This window comes from Amphiura filiformis, chromosome 11 (genome assembly GCF_039555335.1).
Source record: "Amphiura filiformis chromosome 11, Afil_fr2py, whole genome shotgun sequence".
In the NCBI taxonomy this organism is placed as follows: domain Eukaryota; kingdom Metazoa; phylum Echinodermata; class Ophiuroidea; order Amphilepidida; family Amphiuridae; genus Amphiura; species Amphiura filiformis.
Window position 1 is genome coordinate 45,097,191 of NC_092638.1, and position 25,497 is coordinate 45,122,687.

Below are 25,497 nucleotides of genomic sequence, written 5' to 3' on the forward strand. Positions count from 1 at the left end.
TCCCAAACGGAAATATACCATATCTCCGGAAGGGAAAGTGGTATGAAGGTCAAACAACCACCAAAATGTGTATTTTTACCCACACTATTATTTCATGTCAATAACTCAATTTAGCCAAAGTGGATGTAAGGGGTTTTGAAACAAAGCTCTTCATATAGGAAAATGAGTCGAGGGGCCCAATAATCACATTTCTATTTCCATAGGTCTTGCTGTTCTTGAGTTGAGGCCAATAATATTTCAAAACCAAAGTTTTCCCCCTGCCAAGAAAAATCATGCACATGGGGTGAAAATCACACCCCTTATATCAAACCTTGGGGATTTCCTTTATCAAACCTTGGGGATTTCTTTTATAGAACCCATACCATTTCTCTTGTGTGTCAGCTTTATTTGTCTTGATATTTGAATGCAAACACCACTAGATCATGATCCCATCTGATCTGCTGTAGCATCACAACATACAGGATCTCACTGAAAGAGCAGTGTATCATCAGAAATGATAACAAAACTGAACAATAAAATAGGTTGATTAAAGGAATAAAACAGCTATCACAGATTTTCTAAAATTTGACAACTGACCGGTCCATTCTGGAAATAACACCAATCCATTGTTACTGGGTTGGCTTGAATTAGTAATTAAATTTGAACTCTTGTATTGCCTACTCTTGCACTTGTTCTGATAACCTGACATTTGATCCACAAGCATGTAGCACTGCAAAGGATGGAGCCAGGCTTAAACAGGCTTCATGTTCTTAAAACTTTTAGCAAATACGGTCTGCTAAACAATAAAGATACCAGTTATGTTTACCCTGTATATCCAAAACAAAGGCAGATTTGTCATAATTAGAACCAGAAGCCAATACCTGCATCTTTTAGCTCGGATTAAGACTTCGTTAAAAGTCAAGAAATAAAGCCACAATGATCCAAAACCCAAGGAAGATGCAAATTCAAAAGTTGCAGTTTTGCTCCATTACATGCCCTATTGATTTGTACACAAAGCGTTCTCGAACATTGATTAGCACATTAAAACTAGCGCCATACTCTCCATTGATTGGAACATGAAAGTGAAACTTTTGATTTTGTTACTTTCTTGTGTATTAGATCATTCATTCATTCATATTTATTCGGCAAAATCGACAAGAACAATAAATATAATCATTAATCAATCACAAATTATCACAAATTTAGCATATATGAAATACATGGATACAAGCAAAGACACCAAAAAGCGAAATGCCAGGATAACCCATAAAGTCTAGCTGCAAATTTGTAAACTTATTTCCAATGGGGTCCTACTGTTTTGTTAATTCTCAACCAATTTCAACAAGTGAGGTAAATCAGAGCTAAAGGGTATCCGGTACAGGTATTGGCTGCTGGTTGTAATTTTCACTATTTACCTTTGTTTAGGATAATTATACAGCTGGGTGAACATAACTGGTACCTTAATTATTTTGCTTACTGTATGCTAGTGAGAGCACAAAGCAGTTATCTCTTTTATGTTGATAGCCTGAACTGATGTTAACTTTAACAATAAATGGCTGCCTCCAGGCTTTTGCAAAACATCCCTATCTGAGGTCAGAACTATTATACATGTAGTTCTTCGTGTCAGGCCTATTGAACAATATGCCAGCCTCATTGCACAAGACTCAACTGACTGCCTATGGAGATATATGTAGGTCTGCCTTCAGCGTTCGAAATGGACCGGTTAGCCGGCCATTGGCCTGTAACTTTTTGGCCTGGCCGGTAACTTTCTGACTGGCATCTCGTTGCCGGCCCGGCTGGCCGGTAACTTTTTAAGGTCAAGCCCGGCTGGCCTGTAACTTTTTGAGGCATATTTCAAACACTGTCTCCCCTCCCCAAAAAAAGATCCTTGTTCAGTTTGCAAAGTGTTTATCTGACATGTCACCAAAAGTTCCTTGTTGTTATAGAGACTATTTTGACCCATAATGGCACTTTCCTGTGTTCTTGCTGGTATGTAGTTTTATCTACTCTCTCTGATTGTGTGTACAGCCTCTCTTGCTCCTGTTGGGAAAGAAAGGGTTGAGAAGTGTGAGAAAGTGTCTGATAAATTATTCACCCCTGTATAACATGCAACTTGACCTTGGACCTATTGAGCCTCATAACTTGGTAACTATATGTCCTACGTGCAAATATTTTACATTTTTGTGATCCTTAAATAGACCCATATAAATAATCTGACATGTTTTTTTAGTGAATTTGGAGCATGTTTAATTTTTGCCCCCTGTATGAGCATGTAGGGGTTTGAGGTCTTTTTTAGGGTCACTGGGTTCCAATATAGCTTGGCAGACAAAATTTTTGAATTCAGCATACCCAAATTAACCAAAATAATTTGGTTGGCAGCTTTTACGTGAACTTGCCGCTTGATGCGTAACAGCGTAAATAGAACCAGTCTATTATAATAGATTTCCAAATCATCATTTTGGAACAACCATTGTAGAAGAAAAAGAATAATATTATGCAATTGCCATATCTGTATGTGTAAGCTAAAACAGATTGATGTAATTCCAAAAGCATCACTACTATTATGTATTAGTTGAATAGAATTATAATTTAGTCAACTATTATGTATTAAACACATACTTGGCATCAATGATCATTGAGTGGGGCAGGGGGGGGCTTAAGGTGACCTGAATGATATTGAGGTCAAAGGGTCATCTTAGGGTCCAATTTGGTAATTGTGCAAAAATGCAAAAAATCTAATTTTACCATGAAAGATCATCACCAATAATATTTGGTCACAACATTTCTTATGGGAAATTGGGAAGGGTCAATTGCCATTGACAATAGGGTCAAAGGTCACCTAGATGTCATGCACAATTTGTATGAAAGTTCAGGGGCCAGAGATATATTGCATGCCCTGGATTATAGCCTGGATTTCTGTCACCATATTACTGTTACAATTGCTGCAAACATTATTGTTCCAAACTACTTTATAATTTGAAACCAACCTGATGTAACTGCTTTTGGAGGTTTCCATTGGTTGTTATTATTGCTAGTTGAGCCTCAAGATCACGATGCACTGACCTATGACCTGTTCACAAGGATAGTAAAAATAAATATCATTCAATAAAGACTTCCTCTAGGTGCTTCAGGAATTTTACTTGATTCCATTTTTGTGGCGCATTTTAAGTTGCTGTCATCAATTGCCCTGTTAAAAACATTAACCTTAATCTTCCACACGGGGAGTGTGAATTTCAAATTGGGAATGTATGGAGTTCAACTGTATAGCGCATTTTATAAGTCTAGACAAGTTGCATGTAGTATTTTCACTGAGAAGTTTGCTTCTCTGTCTCAACATTTATATTTCTGTCTAGTCCAAAGACACTATGGCAAAATGGTGTGCCTCAAAATTATTTCGCCATACAATTGTGAGAGCGCATCACAAACTGAACATTGAATTACAGTAAAGGACCTATCTTCTGGCTTGTTTTTATAATATACAATACTTGAGATATGATATTAAAAGATGATTTGATTTCAAATATCATTTTTATCTGCATCTGGAGTTAACTGTCAACTTTTTTCACAATTTGCCACCAAGGAAAAGGGTGCAAATTTAACCCTAAGAACTCACTCAATTAGTTGCCCCATCTCACTCTATCTATGTCCTGACTTTATAACAAACTTACTACAGTAATAAATTAAATTATGCTTACCAAAGTTTGGTGAGCCCATCAGGGTTAGAAAGGGTAGCTTTTTGCCTGATTGATAAATCCATAAACCTAGTGCAAGGTGAAAATGAAAGAACAAATTAACAGTAAATACAGATCAACAAGGCTAAAACGTTTGTATTCCACAAGTGGCATTAAAACCAAAATGTGAAATGTGTTACCTTATTTTTTATTTTTAGCAGGTCAGATATGAAAACTCGGTTTTAGGAAAGTTATAGATTGATTTTCATAGATAGGATTTATTGATTTCATATTGCTTTTAGAACAAAATGCACAAGAAAAAAATCTCTTGAAAAATTGTGGTCACTCATTTTTTGCTTGAATCTTGCTAAATCTGCAAATCAAACAAACTAAGATATTCTATAGACAGAGACAATCTGAGGTATTAGGCAAATATACATATGATAGTCATGTATAGCCAAATTGTTAGCCGTGCCTATATAATACCCTAAGGTATAAACAAAGAATTAACTGAACTCCTCACTACAATTGACAACAGAACTGTTGTAGACACATATGCAATGGCACATTATATAATGGCACACAGCAAACATAGTATTTTCAAATAATGACAAAACCTTTTTGCTCAATGAGGTACATGTATGTAAAAAAATTTTAGTGTGTTAGGGTTTGGGTTCAACATCCTAATCACTGTCATCAAGGCCATCAATAGTAAAAACTAAATTTTGACAAAAATGTCAGTAGTGCTCTTTGGTCAACTGATTCCCAGTGATAAAGTGAGTGAAGTTTAAACTCAAGTTGATAAATACCTTTAGCATGGAAAGTCCAATTGTCTTTGTAATACTCATACATTTGTATCCTGTCTTGTTGACCTCTGCTATCTCTCTGCTCACAAAACTTCTTGGCAATGTAGGTGTATGAATCTGGTATGAAGCCTGATATTCCTTTGGCACCATAGAAACCATTGACCTATCAACACAAATGCAGATATGGCTACGGTTAAAAAATGCATGACCAGTTAATATTTAAGATGACATTACGGGATACATTCAGCATAGAGAGTATTTCAATGCCCGTAGAGTACCAACTTGTAATTGCCCTGTGCGTAATGCTGTGGTAAATTGGCTTGGTTTGTCATTCATGGATACCAGAACAGCGTACTGAGATGAAAATACCTAAGGTACCAAGCAGTGTTGTAGGTCTCGAGACCAGGTCTCGGTCTCGAGACCATCTCGAGACCTGGTTTTGCAGTGTCTCGGTCTTGGTCTCGGAACTCAAAAGTCTCGGTCTCGGACCTCAAAAGTCTCGGTCTTGAACATTTTTTTTTGGTTGAGACCTGAAGAAAATGATATGATTTTCTGTTGTTGTTCATTATTTATTCCTTACTCTAAATTTGAATGAATGTTGAAGAAATTGTTAAGAATAAAGATACAGAAATCATTTTATAAAGTTATAAAAGTTATAAATGAATCATAAGTGAGCATGTTCGTATGTGACCTTCCAATTTCAGTTCATTATTAAACATAGGTGGGCAGGTAGCGGAAGCGAGGATCCCACTAAATTTTTGCAAGGGGAATATTCTCCACAAAAGCATATTTATAGATGAACAAATAGTTGCCCTGTGACATGTGCATCTTCTTTTCAACACGAAAAACACTGTGTTTTGGGCCCAAATATGGTAAAATTGCTCAATTGCTTCACGCACTGGCCCTTCACACACTAATTTTGCCCTCACTGTGTAACATTTATGAAATTTTCTCAAAATTTGGAGGAAAAATTGTAAAAATTAAGACAAATGGTGTTCAACTGGTCCAAATTTCTTGAAAAGTTGGTACAATGATGGGTTCTCTTTCACATTCTCAGCGGCACGCCATTACCCCTACTCAAACCAAACTTGAGTATCCCCCGGGATTAAACCAAGGTCTCGGTCTCGGTCTTGGTCTCGGAACTTAGAGGTCTCGGTCTCGGAAGGGGTGGTCTTGGTCTTGGAAGGTTTGGTCTCGGTCTCGGTCTCGGATGGGCAGGTCTTGGTCTCGGTCTCGGACATAGAGGTCTTGACTACAACACTGGTACCAAGGTATTTTTGTGTCAGACAGTGAACCTCCGGCATTTGTCAGAAAAAGCCAGAAATCGAACAGAAAATGAGTTTTAAACCTTGAGAGCTATAAATTATCAAGGGTTTGTGTGTAAATGTATAGCACTTCTAGCGCACGCTATCTGACTGCAGTACTCGCACAACACAAATAAGTATGTACTATTACACACAAATCCAACTTGACACATTCCTACACCTCGCTGGGGGCCTTCCAATCCATTTTACGCGACGCCAGTATCACAGGCGTGCAGCGTTTACCGCTCCCGTGACGCAAATGCTACGCACTACAATGCGCTCATGATAGTGGCTGTCTTGGATCGCAATCCAAACAAACTAAGCTAGTTTTGCGCGGATGGCCCCAGCTATGGCCGACTTAATCCTGACCATCACTTGGCTCATCGGATTCGTCTATAGAAGTTCATCAGGTGCATGGCAAAATATAATCTGAAGGTACAATGTACACCATTTTGCCCTCCATGAGCAACACACAATCACGGCAGAGTCAGTACTCTTTGGGTATAATCTCTTTGATTACAACAGGGCTAAAAATCACAAACAGTGTTTCTTTTGTTAAACTTTCTGGGTCTCTGAGTGTCACTTCAACTTACCTGTGGGGATGCCATCAGCATGTTGAACTTAGCTTTTGACCTCAGCACAATATCCATGTACGTCCGGGTCAAATTGAAATAACCTGAAGCAAGATAGCACTCCATGTCTGAATCGGCAGTGTTCAAAATACCACTAGTTACTTCCTCATCCACCGTCACACCAAGTGGTCCCATTTGCACCAAGGGGAAGATCCATGTGTCAAGTGGCAGGTCAGAGGTCATACGTTCCTTCCCATCATACATTGTAGAGTCTGAATTCTGCACACTTTCGGTATCAATGTTTTCCTGGGAATTAGAATTGGAACTACTATTTGAAATATCTTTTTGCTGAACTGCACCTGTGTGCAAACATGTGGCATGCTGGCTCTGTGGACTTGTGCTGCTCCCACTATTGGCATCTTGTCGTAACAGGATCACAGGTTTAGTTCTGGATTCTTTAGGCCTATTGTCAACAAGAGTCCTATGTGAAAATTCAGGTGATGTATGATGGAGTTCACATGATTTGGACTCTGTAGTGTGTGGTTGATGGTTGTGTTGACTGGTGTTGCCATTCCAATGCTCAGGGTCTATTACTTCTTCAACAAGAGTCCTAGCTTTGGTTTTGAATTCAGTGATGTCTCCTGTCAAATAAGAATAAATATTGTATACTCAAACTCAATTAATAAGTGCTCATAATATTCCTTGCAACATGTGCAAAATTGGTAGGGATGGAAACATTAGCACACTCCACTTAGGGTTAGAATTCGGGTTTGAGTTAAGCATGTATCATACTAAGCAGTTGCCACAAGCGAAGCAGTTTCTTTGTGGCATACATTCATAGCAAATCATACATCCATGTATGTAAAAAACCTAAAATGTGTGCTCACTGTTGGCATGAACAATATTATTATACTAGCAGGCACTTCTCAGTCAGTTTTAACAAAATAATAATATTTAATAATAATAATATGAAGCACTGAAAACCAAGGTTTAAACTGACACTCTATGTTCATTTCTGAAAATGAAAGTTACACTTCTAATCTTGTGAGAAGAGCCATACATTTTCTGATTATTTTCTTTATAATATTATGCAAGCTGGATATAGCATATTTTATACACTACGCTTTTCAATAAATTTAAAATGCCTTGGTTGCGAGACATTTTCGAGAGAAGAAAATCATTACATGTTTAATAATTCGCGGGCAGATCACCAATGAGCTGTTGTGGCGTGTGGTGGTGAACTCAACAACATGTAATCGCGAGTTCACACGCTGGTTCGAATGCAAACGGTTCTAATATTTTCTCTCCTTTTATTTGCCTGAGCTTCACTTCGTTATTCAATTTCAAATGCATCAGATTTTCATTATTAATAGCTATTAGCTTAGTGTTATAAAATTGTGCTTATTAAATGAGCCAATCAAAGCATATTCAAGTCATTTCCAAACTACATAACTGAAAGTTGAACCTCACCTTCATATGGATGTACATTGAATTCTGGATCCAATACCAAGCTATCATCCTGCTGTAGTTGAAAGGAGAATGTGCTCACTGTTGTAACTAATTTGTGAAAGAAATCTGCCAGTTGAGGGCAGTCTTTTACCATTATGTACCTGTCTTGACGATTGGTGAAGTAGCTCTCACTCAAGTTAGCACTGTTGGTTTGAAAATTGAAAGGTTACTTTTATGAAAAAATATAATATCCTTGGGATGTATGTTAAACACTCCCAAAGCATAAAGGCAAAACCAATAGTGAACATAATATGAACTTTTTTAAAAGAGTATTTTGTGAGTCCTGGCATCTTCTTTTTATGACATTTTTCAGTAGATATCCTTATTCCCAAAATTTCAGTTGATTCCCATTTTGCATTTGCGAGTTATGCATGTGTATTACACTGTTCCATAGGCCACTGTGTTAATTTCGTTCTGGTGTACCAGAATGTAATTCAAATTTGACCATATTTTTGCTAAACGAATTAATCTGCAAGAAATTTTTTGTACATAAACATCATGTAGCCAAAGGTTTCCAGTAGTATAAAAATCTCAACTTTTTTGAGAAAAGTGAGGGGATGAGGCTGTGGATCACGAAATGCCCCTTTAATACTAAAAGATGTTATATTCTGCATGTAGCTTAAACTGTTGGGGTGATTCCATGATAAAATGAGCTCTGCTCCTGTCTCTACTCCTGTAAATTCTGATGGTTAGGACATGAGTTTTCTATTCTAATAAGATACCTACCCACTCATTATAACAGTGTCATCAAATATGTATGCCTTGATATGTGACAGCCCAATGATTTCATTATATCTCTCAGGAATCAGTTCCTTCAGCCTTCCTCTCAAGTCCGGTGTGTGGTAGAGTGACACAGAGGCCCTATCTGGGAAATCTTTGATGAGCGGGAGCAACATGGTACGAGAATTGTGCTTGCCACGTGAGCCCCGTGTACAATCTAGGAGGATGTGCACTTTTAGCGGTGGCTTGTCTTGTGTACCCTGTGAGGATGTTTGGCATGTTTGGTAAATGGTATCCACCTAATGAGATAAATGGTAAAGGAGAATGTTTTGAGTTGAAAATGATCACATTCTGATCTACACTTCAAGAGAACAACATGTAATTGTTCAGGTCTTTGACTCTGGCATGAGAGGTCCCCGGTTTGATCCCTAGTGAAGCAAAATTCATATTCAATTATCTACTGTCTCCATTCCTGCATAAATGCAGTGATGACAAAGACCTCACAGCCAGTTCTGACCAGGTAATGCCTGGCTGTTTGTACACCCTATTACCGTGGCCCATGGATATCATGGGAGAGCAATGTTTTAATACTGAATGATTTACCCAGGTAATGAGGTTAAATGTGACCCAGCAGCACAAATGAGCCGTAAATTCCCTAAATTGTATTCTGAGTTACGGTGTAAAATGTGTACGAAGGTCGTCTTCATCGGTAACTTAAGCTGGCCCGACATCTGTCCCATTTTGATAGTCAAAAACTAATCAATAATCTTATTGTTGAAGTGGATAATAAGCTTCTACCTTAGATGGCTATAGAACTTTTAATAACTCTGGTCTTTGTTTGCTTTTGCTAAATCCTGTTCAAGTGGTGGGTTACCAGGCATTGTATTTTGTACAGGTATGCATTTAACCAACAATTAACAATGAGAGAACTTTCTCAAACCTCGTTGACTTGGGGATGATTTGAAATGACCGCCAATTATGACTGTTTGATATTTATTGCCAGCAATGTGGAAAAAGAGACACATGTAAAAGCGTAAAAGCTATAACTTTGTTGAAGAAGCAAAGTTTAACAAACCATAACCCCGCTTCTGGATATCGTTTGAAGTCAAATGATATACCATTTTTAATTTCATGATGTTTATTTTTTAAACACGAAATAAAACAAAATTGACCGGGGGAGGAATTTACGGCTCATTCGCCGTGAATGGTCACAAATAAGACACACACAAAAATATATAGAATAAATGTGAAGAGTTACAAAGAAATATACTATGTCAGTTGTGCTATGCATAATTACAAAAGTAAGTACCGGTATCCAAAAATACCAGGCAGTTAGAATGTTCAGGCATGGTTACTGTCTGCGCTATATAAAAATAAAAATATTATTATTATTATTATATGATGAACACTGCTGCTACTGTTATTTTCTATGGGTAAAGTATTATATAAGAAACAATCTGAATAAGAAACAATCTGAATCAGAACAAAAGATGCTCTTCTTACCAGTTCTTGGACCTTAGGACTTGTTCCAAGGTATAGAGAAGCCAGGACAACCCTTTTAGAGGCATTTCTTGCTTGATTCTGCAATGAAACAAATGGTTTATACAAAAAAATAAACAATCACAGTAATACAAATTAAATTGATCTCTATTATAATGCACCCATTATGTGACTAACTTAATACATTTATGTCTGTGATAAAGCAGAGGATACAGCAGACCAAAAAAAATTGTGCTGTTCTCTTGGAAGTCAATTAATTGGTATAATAATAAAAGTAGTTTGGCTTCAGTCAGGGAATTTGGCCCTTCATCCTTCATTTGTGAAAACCCTGTTGAGGAAAAACATTGATCACAAATCCATATCTTGTTGGAATTATTCTTACTTTAAGTTCTTCAAAGTATTCCACTGGCCCTGGTAGTATTACCACATTTTCTCCTGAAATAGCAAATGCTGGTGCTCTCTTTTGTATCCATTCAAATTTCTGTAATGGCGATTCTGGAGGAAAAAAGAATAAAATTGTTAGCAAGTTTACAACAACGCAAAACTGAGAAACTGTATCAGCTGTGGTTTGTTTCCATCTTCATAAATATACATTATGTACAGGTACATTGTATACACCCCTACCAAACACCAAAATTGAGTACCCCAGGTATTTTATTTACAAAAAGCAAATTGTGGATTTCTTCTGAAATTCTAAATTAGCCCTGGTTTAAATATCTCCTGAAAAGAAGTACATTACTTTAAATTTAATCAAATTAAAGAATGCTTACCAGACTGTAAACTGACGTTGCTACCTTCACTGCTGTGGTATCTGACAGTACACAATCCTGTCCCAGGTCCTGAATATGTTACCACCGATTTACACCTATAGATATGAAAATAGTGATTTCTGGTTAAACATTAAGGTTGTTGCTGGTTAGAGTCATATGGGGTTTTTTTTTTGAAGAATTCAGATGGCAGATACTTTCCTTTTCACCTGTTTTTTTCCCCTTCAATTGTATATGGACATCATGTTTGCTTATAATTTCACAAACATACCATGAAAAAAAGTAAATATTGTTTTGTATTGCCTGATACACATATGTGATGCAATTGCGCAAAATCAGTCAGAACTCGGAAATATTAAATTTTCAATTTCTTATATGATAGTGAAAAGCATTTACAAAGCGGCATTTTAGTGATACATGCCTGATGTACCACTTTTTGGCTTCTACCTTTAAAAGCATGCAAGCTACAAAAAGTACATTGATACCGATGCCACCAATAAAACGAGAAGATTTGCCCCTTTATTTTGCATACCGGTACCACTTTGTCCAAATGTTTTTCTCATTTCTTCACAAAATGCATTAAAAAAAAACGCAAAAAAATGCAATGGGTGTAGTACTCCCTTAAACCAATGCACCGGGAAAATGTCCCCGCGGCATCCCCGCTATTGCCCTGGTAGTGGGGGCCGGGGGATGCCAGTGATAGCTGGATGATTATAATGATAATAATCTATTAAGCTAAGTGATTGCATAACATTAAGTTTACCAACTTACTAATATTCTTTGTATTTGAGTTGTCAGTTGATGATATTACTTATGTTGAAAGTACAGTATAAAAATGTCAACAAAATATGCTACTGCAGAACCCTATATGCCTGTATGTTTGTGGCACAGTGTCTACGACCTGTAAATAAGTATTTAATTTCCCTGCAATGAATCACATCTTGATATTCCGTTGGTGAGCGATGGGCGATTGGTACCGAACGCAAGAAAAGGAGCCCTATCTGATTGGCTAGAAACCGATCGCTAGATCGCTCAGTGATGAAGTACAAACTCAGATGTAGAGATGTATTCAATTCCATTTAAATCAATATCCTATTATTGACGCAGTCGCAGATAACAAAAGTTTATAGTGTCTCACTATGGTGCATTGTATTTATAGACTGAGCTGAATGGGCTTGGCTTGTTCTTTTCATAAATAAAAAAAGAAAGAAAAGAAACAAGAGAAAATAAAATAATGAATAAATAAATAAACAAATAAATAAATATATAAATAAATTGATAATAAAAAAATAATAAATAAATTTAATAATTAAAAAGAAAATAAACATTAGAAGAAATAGAATTATGTATATGCCCTATATGCCCGCCCTAATCCTTGTAAAAATTTTAAAATAAAAATTGAAATAAAAACAAAAAATAAAATTACATTTTAAAATTAAATTAAATTAAATTAAATTGAATTGAATGAAATGAAATGAAATACAAAAATTTAATAGAAATTAACTTAAGTGAAAAAAAATGCAATTCGATATGAAATCCCTGCATTTATTTAGAGATTAAGATTTTGAAATAAAATAAAAAATAAAATAAAATAAAATAAAATAAAATACAAAGGCGGTTCTCGAACCACGAGTCTCGCCTGCTTTCGTGACCGCCTGCTTTTGCGATTACTTTTGGTAGAGGTAAATGAATTTGGGGTTATCGGCTGGGCACGATTATCTGGCTGATGGTGACTGTACCCACCAAGTGTCATGCCCATGCAACAGTTTTTACTAATTTGACCTCAGATGACCCCTGGTGGACTCGAAATGACCTTCCAAAAATTTGGCTTTAAATGTTGACTGTACCCACCAAGTTTCATGCCCATATGACAGTTTTTACTGATTTGACCTCAGATGACCCCTGGTGACCTTGAAATGACCTTCCTAAAATTTGGCTTTAAATGTTGACTGCACCCACCAAGTTTCATGCCCATGTGACAGGTTTTACTAATTTGACCTCAGATGACCCCTGGTGACCTCAAAATGACCTTCCAAAAATTTGGCTTTAAATGTTGACTGTACCCACCAAGTTTCATGCCCATCCGACAGTTTTTACTAATTTGACCTCAGATGACCCCTGGTGACCTCAAAATGACCTTCCAAAAATTTGGCTTTAAATGTTGACTGCACCCACCAAATTTCATGCCCATACAACAGTTTTTACTAATTTGACCTCAGATGACCCCTGGTGACCCCAAAATGACCTTCAAAAAATTTGGCTTTAAATGTTGACTGTACCCACCAAGTTTCATGCCCATACGACAGTTTTTACTAATTTGACCTCAGATGACCCCTTGTGACCTTGAAATGACCTTCCAAAAATTTGGCTTTAAATGTTGACTGCACCCACCAAATTTCATGCCCATACAACAGTTTTTACTAATTTGACCTCAGATGACCCCTGGTGACCCCAAAATGACCTTCCAAAATTTGGCTTTAAATGTTGACTGTACCCACCAAGTTTCATGCCCATCCGACAGTTTTACTAATTTGACCTCAGATGACCCCTGGTGACCTCAAAATGACCTTCCAAAAATTTGGCTTTAAATGTTGACTGTACCCACCAAGTTTCATGCCCATATGACATTTTTACTAATTTGACCTCAGATGACCCCTGGTGACCTTGAAATGACCTTCCAAAAATTTGACTTTAAACGTTGACCGCACCCACCAAGTTTCATGCCCATACGACAGTTTTTACTAATTTGACCTCAGATGACCCCTGGTGACCTTGAAATGACCTTCCAAAAATTTGGCTTTAAATGTTGACTGCACCCACCAAATTTCATGCCCATACAACAGTTTCATACTAATTTGACCTCAGATGACCCCTAGATGACCTCAGTGACCTTGACCCACTAACCAATACCAACCGGTTCTGTCTCGGGTCAAGATGCACCCACCCACCAAGATTGAGGAACGTGTGACTCCTAGTCTCCGTGAAAATAGCCGCAAGGCAAACTTTAACCAAAACTTGAACCAAATTTGTCACATACACACCCCCCCCCCCACACACACCCCACCCCTACATACACACATACGGAAAAGTGATTATACATGTATAGTCTCCTGCCTTATCAGGCGAGACAAAAATAAAATAAAATAAAATAAAATAAAATAAATAAATTGGACCTGAAATGAAATAAAGTTGAAATGGAATAACAATGAAATGAAAATGGAAATAAAATGACGAAGTTGAAATACACGGTATAGGCCTACGGGTGGTTCATGTTCCATCACAGCAGACTCGGGCCGGCGCAGCGCGGGGAATCATCGGGTAAGATACTCTGAGCGCTAACCCGTCTTGTACGCAGATGTGTCGCGGTAAGGTGTGGATTCGTGCAGTGCCTATAATTATGGAAACGTTAACCATGTTTACAAGAAAGGAAAAAAAAAAGAAGAAAATTCTGAAACAAAATTTAGTGTGTTGGATTAAGAAGTTATATTTTAGAGTCTATGGTTAGCATGATAGGCCTATAGCTTGTACAAAATGAAGTGAGGTCACATAATAGTAGGCCTATAGGCCCCCGGGTATAGGCCTGGGCCTGTGTGCTTGAATCATAAAAATGAAACACACAGGCCTGAATTGAAATAAAAAAGGAATTAAAGTTAATTGAATAAAGCATTTAAAAATAACTGATTAAATACATACATGGAAAGAGAATACTTACATTTTTGTAACCTTGAACAAAGCCAAATTTACTATACACTACACTAAAAGCTACTAAAATACTATACTGGTACAGTAGTCATAAAGGCTAGGCCTTTCACACAAATTGAACCGAAAATTATGTGTTTGTAGCCAAAATGCGCATTTAAAAATTAGCTTTATGCAAATTAAATCATTAATTATGCAAATTAGGGAAATAAAAATATTATAGACTATACTTATATAATAAAGTAATTGTGACTATAAAGAAAAACTGTATGGACAAAGTTAACATATGCCAATTAAGTAATGAAAAGGGAAATAAAGGAAAAAATGGGAAAGTAAATAGATAATTATATTGAATGAATAAAGAAATATGAAGAAAAGAAAGATGAAGAAAAAAGGAAAGGAAGAAGGCCATGAAATCAAGAAGAAAAGAACCATAAGAAACAGACAGAAAGAAGAGGTGAAAAGAAAAAGAAAATCTATACGGTATATAAAATGACTGTTTTATAAATTGTATAGATTTTATAAAACAGTCACTGTTGATGTTACCGGTTACCAACATCAACAGTGATGTTGATGCTTTCTGGAAATATTTCATTGCTGAAGTCTGGGAAATAAAGAAGAGGTAAAAGAAAATCTAAATTAAAATAAAGAAAAGATAATTTATACAGATGAAAAGACTAGTGGAATAGCAAATGAAAGAGGAAAGAAAGAAACGTTTGAGAAAGCAAATAAATAGGGCGAATTAGTTCAAAGAATTAAATGAATAAAGAAAAAAATAACAGAAAAACAAAAGAAACAAGATCTGATTGCGTTCACCTGCGACCGCGAGCATGCACAGCCAGCAGGGACAAATGAATCTGTGAGAACCGGAAGTGATCCCTTAATTACCTTTGACCCCGCAAAAATATTACATAGATAATTTCAGCTTAATCGGAACTTATACATGGATTTTGATTTTTTTTAAATTTATGATTGACTTTTTGACCCCTTAATGACCTTTGACCTCAAAAAAAAAAAAAACTCATTTACACCGACAAAATGCATTGTTCCAATTTTAATTTAAAAATTCTACTATGTTTAGTTGTTGAGATGTAGCTAAAAACAGGAAGTGACCCCTTAATGACCTTTGACCCCAAAAATAAAAATACTATGCATACATCAGGTAACACTGATTCATGTATGATGATTATATTACTCTGGTCTGTTTACATTTTGAGATAAAAAATTTGTAAACATTTTTGATAATTTTGGTTTTTGACCGGAAGTAACCCTTTAATGACCTTTGACCCCAAAACTGTAGGCATCCTAAAGACCCTGGCTAGTAGCGATGCATGACTTTGACTTTGACTTTGATGAATACCCAAGCGCTTCCAAGGTTGAAGTCAAGCGAAGGGTTGTGGTAGCGTGAGGTTGCTTATTCTTGTTCTTTTCTCAGATGGTCTGTTACTTGTGTCTTGAAAGTGGATGTTACTGGGATGTTTACTAATTGTTCAGGCAATACGTTCCATTCATGAATTGTTCTTGGAAAGAACGAATCTTTATAGCAGTTCTTCTTTGCTCTTGGTCTTAGTAGGCTTGACTGTTGTTATGACGAGTGGGGCGGACGACCGGTGTGAGAAACTTTTGCGCCGGAATGGCAACCTGGCCTGTGTTGACTTTGTGTAGCATAGTCAACCTTGTTGCCTACCGACGCATTTGGAGAGTATCCCATTGTAGTGTTTTTAACATCTCCGTAGCGCTACTTGTTCTACCATAATCTCGGCGTGCGAATCTTGCTGCCTTACGTTGGATTGATTCCACCTTCTGTATGAGTTCTTTCGTCGTAGGATCCCACACACAACAGCTATATTCAAGGTGCGGTCGCACCAGAGCTTTATATGCTGTGGCTTTTAGAGAAGTTGTACATGGATGTAGATTTCTACATACTACTCCAAGCACTCTTTTTGCTTTTGCAACGGTGTGATTTACATGAACATCCCATTTTAGGTCTTTTGTGAGGTGAATACCCAAAAGTATGAGTCTCTGTTTCTTGAAGAGTATTTTGACCAAGTTTGTATTGGTGGTCTGTTTTTTTCCTAGAATGAGTTATTTTTAGGGTGAAACATTTCTGCACATTAAACTGCATCTGCCAGGTTTTTTGCCCGCCATCCAGTTTATCCAGGTCTTGCTGGAGGGTTTCAACATCAGAGTTGTCGTGGATGGGCCGATACATTACACAATCGTCCGCGAACAAACGGACCTCTGACGAGATGTTATTCGGGAGGTCGTTTATGTACGCTAAGAACAACAACGGTCCGAAGATGGTGCCTTGGGGAACGCCCGATCTAACCGACACCCACTGTGAATGATCGCCATCCACGACAACTCTCTGTTTCGCCTTGTGAGAAAATTTGACACCCATGTATGTGTCCTTCCAGTAACGCCATAATTTTGAAGTTTGTGAAGTAATCTCATGTGTGGTACTGTGTCGAAAGCCTTGCTAAAGTCCATGATGACCATGTCAACAGGGATTTGGTCATCAAGGGCTTTAGCAAGGTCATCGACTGTGAGGAGTAACTGACTTTCACACGAGTGGTGTTGGCGAAAGCCATGTTGCTTACTGGTTAGAATATGATGCTTATTGAAGTGGTTTATGATGTTGCTGTGAATAATGTGTTTGAGTAACTTGCAACATATGGGGGTTAATGACACTGGGCGGTAGTTTGAGGCAGTCGCTCTATCACCCTTTTTGAATATAGGTGATATATTGGCGGTTGTGCTAATGGCGACTCTCTGCTATGTAATTTGTAAAGACAGTGATTTTTTGAATATTTTTTACAAATTTTTCAGACTTTTACCGGAAGTGATGACCCCTTAATGACCTTTGATTCCAATTTTGTGGTATAACTTTTAGACACTGGCTATACATGTAGGTGATGCATGTGTGCAAGTGCCGTCACGGTGCTACATGTATGTAATATGTGGAAGGAGTAGCATTTTTAGTGAAAATCACGGTTTTGGCCACTGACCGGAAGTGGATGACATTTGATCGGAAGTTCATCATGTGACATCTGTGGCACCACCCAATAGTCCTAGTGACCAACTATGATCAACATGGCTGAAAGCATGTGGCTACGATGGCTGATTTAATGATGTTGACGAGATGATGACAGAAGAAGAAGAAAGAAAGAAGAATGCGGAAAAAAGAATGCACAGCGCCGATGGCGGCTGTGCAAAAAGTAAAATATTACAGGTCTATAATAAATGAATTGTGTATTATATATAAAGAAAAACAGTATAGACAAAGTAAAATAGGCAAATTACAAGGGCGGTCAAAAAGTTTGTAGAATTCGGTACATGATACTTTGTCGCACGGTATTGAATTTGGTCTCATTTGAAAGCTTGTTCTTTCAATACATTACTGCAAAGATATTAGATTTTTGCATCACTGTATGTGGGCAGGACACTCTTCAGAGGAAGCCTACCTCCATGAATTCACAGGCACTACCAGAAGTGAATATAGGGTCATTTTATGGAAAGTTCTCTGGACGGTGGTGAAAACTCAAATGAAATTGAACAATGTAGGCCTACAGTTGCTGTTAATGGTAATGAAGTCCTTGGTATTCAACAGCAACGAAGTGGTTCTTAGAGTTCAAGAATGGAATGAGCATCCTTGAAGATCATCCAAGGTCCAAAAGACTGGCTGACGTCACCACTAATGATACGTGCTGGTACAGTGGCATCGATAATGAATAAAGAGCCAAATAAGAAAGATAAGATGTCATGTAGCCACAAAATATGACAACTCTGATGAATGTGTTTTCAACATTAATCCATTAACATCGGGTATTCCAGGGTGTATTCTAGATCGGGTCCCAGAATCTTCAAAAAATTGATACCAATTGACATATTCAGGTCCACACCTTCTATACACTTAGAATGAGGACCGAGACAAGCTTAATCTATGTGTGGATTAAGTTGATAAGACAGACATTAATCACTGGAATTACGAGTGTATTTACATGTAGTGGAAACTTCTGGATCTCCCACCCCTAAGAAGATCATCACTCGGTAACCATAGTGCAAGGTCTTCATCGCTGTTTCTGAGATCCAGGGAGAGTCTTGATGCCAGATCATTTGCCAAATGAAAGTACAATCATAGGCATATATCATACAATTTTGATAGCAATTAAATTGAGGCAAGCCATCATGTGAAGAAGGTTGATGGTAGGAATGTGAATGTTCTCGGATTGTGTCCTGTACGCTATTCTTAGTATATTATTCTTATGTATAATAGGGGCAAGGACTGCAACTACTGCACTGAAAATTCAGCAACTCAAGGCAAGTAGTTATTGATTTATTGATCAAATATTGGTTTTCCCTCATTTTTTACTGTAACTCCACAACTGTTGTCTGTGCTGAAATAAAATTTCCAGTACGGTACAGTAGTTGTAGTCCTTGCCCCTATAATATATGTATCTTACTTGTCAGTAATACGCTATAATTTTTTGAGAAAAATTCAAAAACAGGCACAAAATTGGCCAGGGGTGTAGTACCCCTGACCATGCTAAAGAGTGAGATAGAAATAATTTGGCTAGTACTCTTTCAAGTACCTTGTTCTACAAACTTATTGACCACCCCTCGTAAGTAATGAAAAAGGAAATAAAGAAGGTAAATATTTCGAATGAATAAAGAAATATGAAAAAAAATGCGTACAAAGAAATGAATAAATAGAATAAGATAAGAATAAGAATAAAAAGAACTACATAATTTTGAAGAAAAGGAAAAAAAATTCTCCTGATGAGCAGAATAAAGAAAATGAAAGGGAGAAAGAAGAAAATAAATTGTGGGCCTAACAAAAAGAAAAGCAATAATGATGAGAAGTAAAACAAAGAAATAAAAATCCACATGATCAGAATATTTTGTTACTTTGTATTAATATTAATTTATCATTTATTTTATGGTCATGTGTCTTATGGTGGGACCACAAAATACCTGGTGGCGTTACATTTTTCTCTTCCCTTTCTGATTTAACTTGTTGTCACAAAGTTATTCTTTGTCCAATAGGGTGCATCTGTTGCCCCCTTTTTTTTCAAAATTGTCTGTTTTTTATATTCCCTAGTTTAAATGTGTTCCAATGCCTAAATAAATGCCTGCTGCAAAATTTTAGAAAATTTGAACATGATTTAGGGGGGCCTCCGAGAGGTTGAACATTTGAAATGCAAGGTTGCCGAATTCGGCAGGTTTGAAGGCTTGTATTTCAAAAACTTTAAATTTGACCAAAATTTGACAAGAATCAAATACTTTTTCTTCAAGAATGGTTCTTATTTAATCATATTTAGTTACTACATGGTACATATAGGTCTGTAACCTTGTGATTGGGGTCATTGTGATGCCCCAGCCCTCCCCCCCCCTAAAAAAAAGTCTGCTTTCCTTTCATTAATGGTACTATGGCTCAAAATCAGGATGGAATTAATTGAAAAAAAAAAACTGTTTTCAATCTGGGCTATAAAACATTTTTATCATTAAAGTATAATTTGGTTAAAACTATACGTGTAGATGAGTTGACTTCAACGTCATTGCCTGGCAGTATGCGCATTGCGTGCATTATCACAATTCCCATTGTTCCTTGCATGGCAGTATAAGCGCACATCATATTTTGTTTAGGGCCTGTGCTTTTAAAACTCATGCCACATCCCAATAAGATTATTGAACTGTGTAGTGGTTGTATGCGGTTTACTCAAGCATATCAAGTCCCCTGCCTTTGTTGATATAAACATTGAGGTCAACTCATCTAGATACATCCCTCAACCCACCTTAAAAATCTTTGTTATGAACATGGATATATATAGTACATATAATAACAGCATATAGTTTGAAGAATAATTTAACATAACTTGAAATTGTTCATAACCATTGATATACTGCATAAACTTTAAGTTTAATAAAACACCTAAAAGTGACAGTTCCTTGAGGCTTGAAGTAGTTTATCCATAGCTTTTAAATTGGCGTTTGCTTTCCGTTGATGTCCATTAGGCATTTTCTTTTGGTCTTCTTCTACAAGTTGATGAACATTCTGATAATGTTCTTCAGACTTCGCTGCTGACAGGTATATACAAGCTAAACTTCACGTTGCTTCACACCATGCTCTGCACAATAGTTGATACATTCAATGCATCAATGTTTGCTAGTGAGGCTTGGTATGTAGCGGAGTTTGACCAGGTTTCAACTGGTTCCATTAGAAACTCATGGTATATTTGCAAACTGTTTTAAAAAGCATGAACCAGGAATCAACTGAATCTGTAAGTGTTGTAGACTCAGTGATAACTGTGGGGAACTTGGGCTTTCCAAATCCAGTTCCAAAGTGGTCCTTTGGGGCACTCCACTTGTGGTTTGCATGTTTAATTGTTAGAAGACTATCAGCCAGTGCCTGTCACTCTCCTGTTGGTACCTTGTTCATGAATAAGCCAGGGGAACAATATTTCTGACATCAGGTACCATAAGTGCCGCTTGAATACCTTTAAGCGCACTTTCTGTAACAGAGAGGTTCAACTCAGCAAACTACGCCACAGTTTGAGGTCGTTCCATGGGGTATCAACCACAGAATTACATGTCAGCCACCAGCAACTATACTCATTGGTAGCAAAGGCTGTGCAAAGTCTCTCAGTTTTTGTACCCGGTGCTTTATAGTTCCTGCTCCTGTTGTGAGCTTCTGGATCTCGGCCTCTAGCAGGCACATTTTGATAGCGTTCAGAAGTTTAGCCATCCATCTGGCTTTGTGCAGTGGCCCGGGCTACTTGAATTTAATATCTCTGCCCAGCATCTTACAAACTTGCAATAGTTCTCAGCTCTCTTCTTAGATGATCTGATTCAAATTGCAGGACTTGAAGAACCTCGGCAACCCAGTATAATGACCGCTATCATTGTCTGCAATTCCAATAAATGAGATACATCTAACTGTATCAGTGGCCAGTGAACCCGAAGTTCTTCCGGACAACATGGGAGGCTTCAATTTGCAAATCATAAAAGACACCGAGTCAATCTTATTTCGCCAACATGATGACGACCCCCTTGTGGTCTCATATAAATAGTGGTCTTTGAAGAGCAGTGGCACATGCTGCTGTCACATGTCCAGTGCTTGAAAAGTTGGAATTCTGACAGTTGCATTTGTTTCATTGGTACTGAAAATTCAGTTTCTTTTGTGTACCCTTTTTTTTAAAGGGGGGGTCATACATGCCCCCCCCCCCCCCCCACACACACACAAGTTTACAGACTTGTATGTACCATTTAATAATCAAATATGATAAATAATTGCCATACTTGAAGAAAACATCAAGAGTCCAGTTAGTATTTTGGTCAAAATTTGAAATATTTGAAATGCAAGCCTTAAGCCTGCCGAATTCGGCAGCCTTGCATTCAAAAGATTCAAAGCTGCGGAGGCCCCCCTAAACAATCTTGGAATAAAATAAAATTTCACTGCAAGCAATATTTTGACCAATGGAACATTTTAAGACTAGGGACAGAACAATTGCTCACTAAAGGGGCAACAGATGCACCCTATTGTCCAATTGCATCAAGTTTGGGCTCATTATACAGCTTGATTATTCTAATTTTCAAATATGTTTCACAATTTGGAATTCCAATTCGTTTAATTAGCGAAAAATATTAAAATGTTAACGAAGGTAAACCTGGTGGATATGTGGTAGAGGATATGTGGTAGAGGAGTATGTACAATCTCTATGGCAAATGCTTTGAAGACATGAAATCTTTTTGAATTTTAATTAAATATCATTGTCAAATTGTGTGCTATACATGCAAATCATACCTGAAATGAAAGCTTGTTTATTCATTATTCATATTCAGCTATTAATTTCATCTAATCATGTTTACAAGTATTCACTGAGAACTGCAAGTCACAAGAACCACAATTTTTTACTATTCACTTACACACAAATGCAAACATTTTCAGTCACAACATGCGTTTTGGCTTTCAATTGTTGTATCTTGAGAATTATACACCCTAGGAAAATTATACATTTTTGGAAAGCTTTTTACCCCAGGAATCTAAATATGCAATTAAAATAAATGTAGGATACACTCTAAAGAAAATATTTTCAAAAATGTAATCAACATTTTGTGCATGAAGTTATGTATATTTTCGCACCCTGTATCACCACTTTGGTCAGTCATAACATAGCAAAAGTATACATTTTATTAAAGCTCATAGTGTTGACTGTCCCAAAATTAGATTTCATTTGAGGTATTCCATATCAGTAGCAAATGCAGTAAATAATCAATTTACTAGTAAAATTTAATTTTTTCATGATATCACCCTATATATTTTCTTACACACCCTGTAAACCAACTTCAAATTTGCATAGTTGGATTCCTTGGAACATAAGCTTTCCAAAAATGTACCGTATAGTTTTGCTGGTGTGAGATGTTTAGTTTTAGTCATGTATCAATTTTAGTGAAAAGGAAGACACATGATCAAAATCAGTGCTTGTAACGCAAATGTGCCCCACCATAAGACACATGACCTTATTGTAGTCACAGTCCTCCACTACAATGCTAGCGTTGGTCCAAAAAATTAGGTGCTACCTGTGCCTGCTGCATGCATCACACAGGGCGCCGCGGCGCGGGTACACCATAATTGGATCAATCGATCAATTTACAAAGATTTCGATTGACAGGATAGCGGTCAACGGATTACTGCGTGACAACAATAGCTGACCGGAAGGTTACCTGTCGTCCCGTAGCCGCTTGTTATAGGGATGATGACGCTGTGATCATGCGATTGGTTTGTACTATGACATGTATGATGTATCACTATGACATTGTCATGTCCAATGGTCATGATGATTGTATACCGCTCATTCTACAAAATCCGGTGCCAATCCACTGTAAAAATTGAAAAAAATAAGGTTGTTCAAAAAGACCTGCTTTTTGTGTTTTTTAAGAGCAAATGTATCACTACTTTCAGATGTAAAAGATTGTCAACACCACTTGTATATTTTTCTTTCAGGAAGTCATAATGTTTTTTAACACTAAAATTTCAATGTAATGTGAGCTACGTTACCGGCTACAAAATGGGCTGGTTTTACTTAATCCAAGGTCATAAAAAGCAAACGAAAGATCACTTGAGTGAAATGTAACACCGATTTCACCATTTCATAGAAGTTTTAAAGATGCATAAATGAGTGCGTAACGTAGCTCACAGTAACGTAGTTCACGGGTTTTTAATGTTTTTGATGTGATTTGCGAACGTTAGGATGTTATGTTGGTTAAATAATTCTAATATAAATGGGGTTCGATCACTGGTACCTATCACATATTATTAGGAAGTACTTGTTATACAAGTGCATACTATGGAATTCTGGTAACGTAGCTCACCAATCTTAACATGGTCGGTCGAAATTTCAATGTTTACAACATTTCTATGCCAAAAGTGCTACAGCATCACGATTTTTACTGTTATTTTTAAAGACCTATGAGTGTTTTCTTTCAAAAACCGTAAACTACGTTGATACCTGTGATTTACTTCTTTCCAATAACATGTGTTAAAAAGGGGTAACGTAGCTCACAGCGTTTTGGTGGAAAGTGCAATTTATTTTAGAATTACACAAAGACGTTTTAATCACTAAAAAATAATGTTGATATGCAATATGATGGCGCCTTATCTAATTAAAAAAACAACAAATATGTAAAGATATCGCATTTATTCAAAGAAAATATTAAGATTTAACACTTGAGCAGTGGAAACGCAATTTTAGCGATTTTCGAGCCTTTGCAAGGGTTAATCAGCATTTAAAGTATGGAAAACTATATATGTCCGTGTAGATCTCGTTTAGTTCTACCAGAAAAACAACATATTTGATGCCCTAAATGCTCGACAAAGTATTTGTGGACCAAAGAATGGAAAAAGGGCTATTGGCACCGGATTTTAATGAGCGATAGGCCTACATGTAAATCATGAAATCAACTTCATCATCAGTGACTCATTCAGTGTACACTAGACTTTGTAAAGTCGCGTACAATACTATCACAAGTTTGAGCAGCAAATTCTGATTCTCAGACCCAAATAACTGTACTCTAAAAACGTACAAACCTGTGAAATTGTTTGCTTGAAAGAAGAATCCGACAGGCACTCCGCAGTCGACACGCCATGACTGACTACTAACAGCTTGTCGTCCAATTAAGGGTGCACACCACTATTTCTATTTCTATAAGGGGTGGTGCAATAATTATGTGTAGGGGGAGCAAAGATTTTTGGCAGGCCAGAAGGGGGGGGGGCAAGCATTTTTTTGGCAGGTCAAAAGGGGGGGCCAAGCGATTTTTGGCAGGTCGAAAGGGGGGGGCAAGCAATTTTTGGCACAGATATTTTGGGTACTGTTTCTATATTACGCCCTAAAAAGGTGTAGGAAAATGTTAGGAAACGTTTAAATATGCAAAATTTCCTGTTCGCTGCGCTCGCATTGTATGATAAGACAATTTAAGGTTTTTGGCACGTCAAAAGGGGGGCAAACATTTTTGGCATGTCGAAAGGGGGGGCAAAGATTTTTGGCACGGCCAAAAGGGGGGCGGGGGGGCACTCCAACTTTGGAGGTGACGCGTATGTAGGGCTGTTAAGACCCCTTTTTCAGCATCGCTGTCACCCAAAGACCCCATATTTTTTACGAACACATGCTCGCTCCGCTCTGTCACCGAAGATCCCCTATTTTTCCATTTGATCTGTCACCCAAAGACCCTTATAAGTTCAATTTGAACAGCAACTTTCATTTATCACTGGTTTTGTTACTTATTTTGAAAAAATAAAGATATTTGAAGCCATTTAGAACTAGAAATTCGATTTTCGAGGTTTTTGTGGCGCTGTTTTGGTCTTACCCAAAGATTCCATTAAAAAAAATGGTCATGTTCTCACCCAATGACCCCATATTTTTTACATTTTGCTTTCACCGAATGCCAAAAATCATGCTCTCACCCAATGACCC

At 37.2% G+C, this 25,497-nt stretch overlaps 1 protein-coding gene across 1 annotated transcript; it reads right to left on the reverse strand.

Moving 5' to 3' along the window:
• Window positions 1-24,711, reverse strand: LOC140164887 (CDP-diacylglycerol--glycerol-3-phosphate 3-phosphatidyltransferase, mitochondrial-like). Its single transcript, XM_072188266.1, has 11 exons — window positions 24,615-24,711; window positions 10,832-10,926; window positions 10,444-10,556; window positions 10,065-10,142; window positions 8,568-8,860; window positions 7,803-7,984; window positions 6,354-6,973; window positions 4,460-4,619; window positions 3,675-3,740; window positions 2,967-3,049; window positions 1-2,019 (listed from the first exon to the last, which is right to left on the reverse strand). The coding sequence occupies exons 1-11, from the start codon at window positions 24,671-24,673 to the stop codon at window positions 1,900-1,902; spliced, it is 1,869 nt and encodes a 622-aa protein (XP_072044367.1). The 5' UTR covers window positions 24,674-24,711; the 3' UTR covers window positions 1-1,899.
• Between the last annotated feature and the right edge of the window lie 786 nt (window positions 24,712-25,497).

Excerpts from the sequence above, each read along its gene's own strand:
- LOC140164887 (XM_072188266.1), bottom strand. The coding sequence starts at position 24,673 with ATGGCGTGTCGACTGCGGAGTGCCTGTCGGATTCTTCTTTCAAGCAAA. Across the intron at positions 6,974-7,802 it reads CAATGTACATCCATATGAAG|GAGACATCACTGAATTCAAA; the intron begins GTGAGGTTCAAC and ends CTTATTTGACAG. Across the intron at positions 2,020-2,966 it reads TCCAAAAGCAGTTACATCAG|GAGCAAGAGAGGCTGTACAC; the intron begins GTTGGTTTCAAA and ends CTTTCCCAACAG.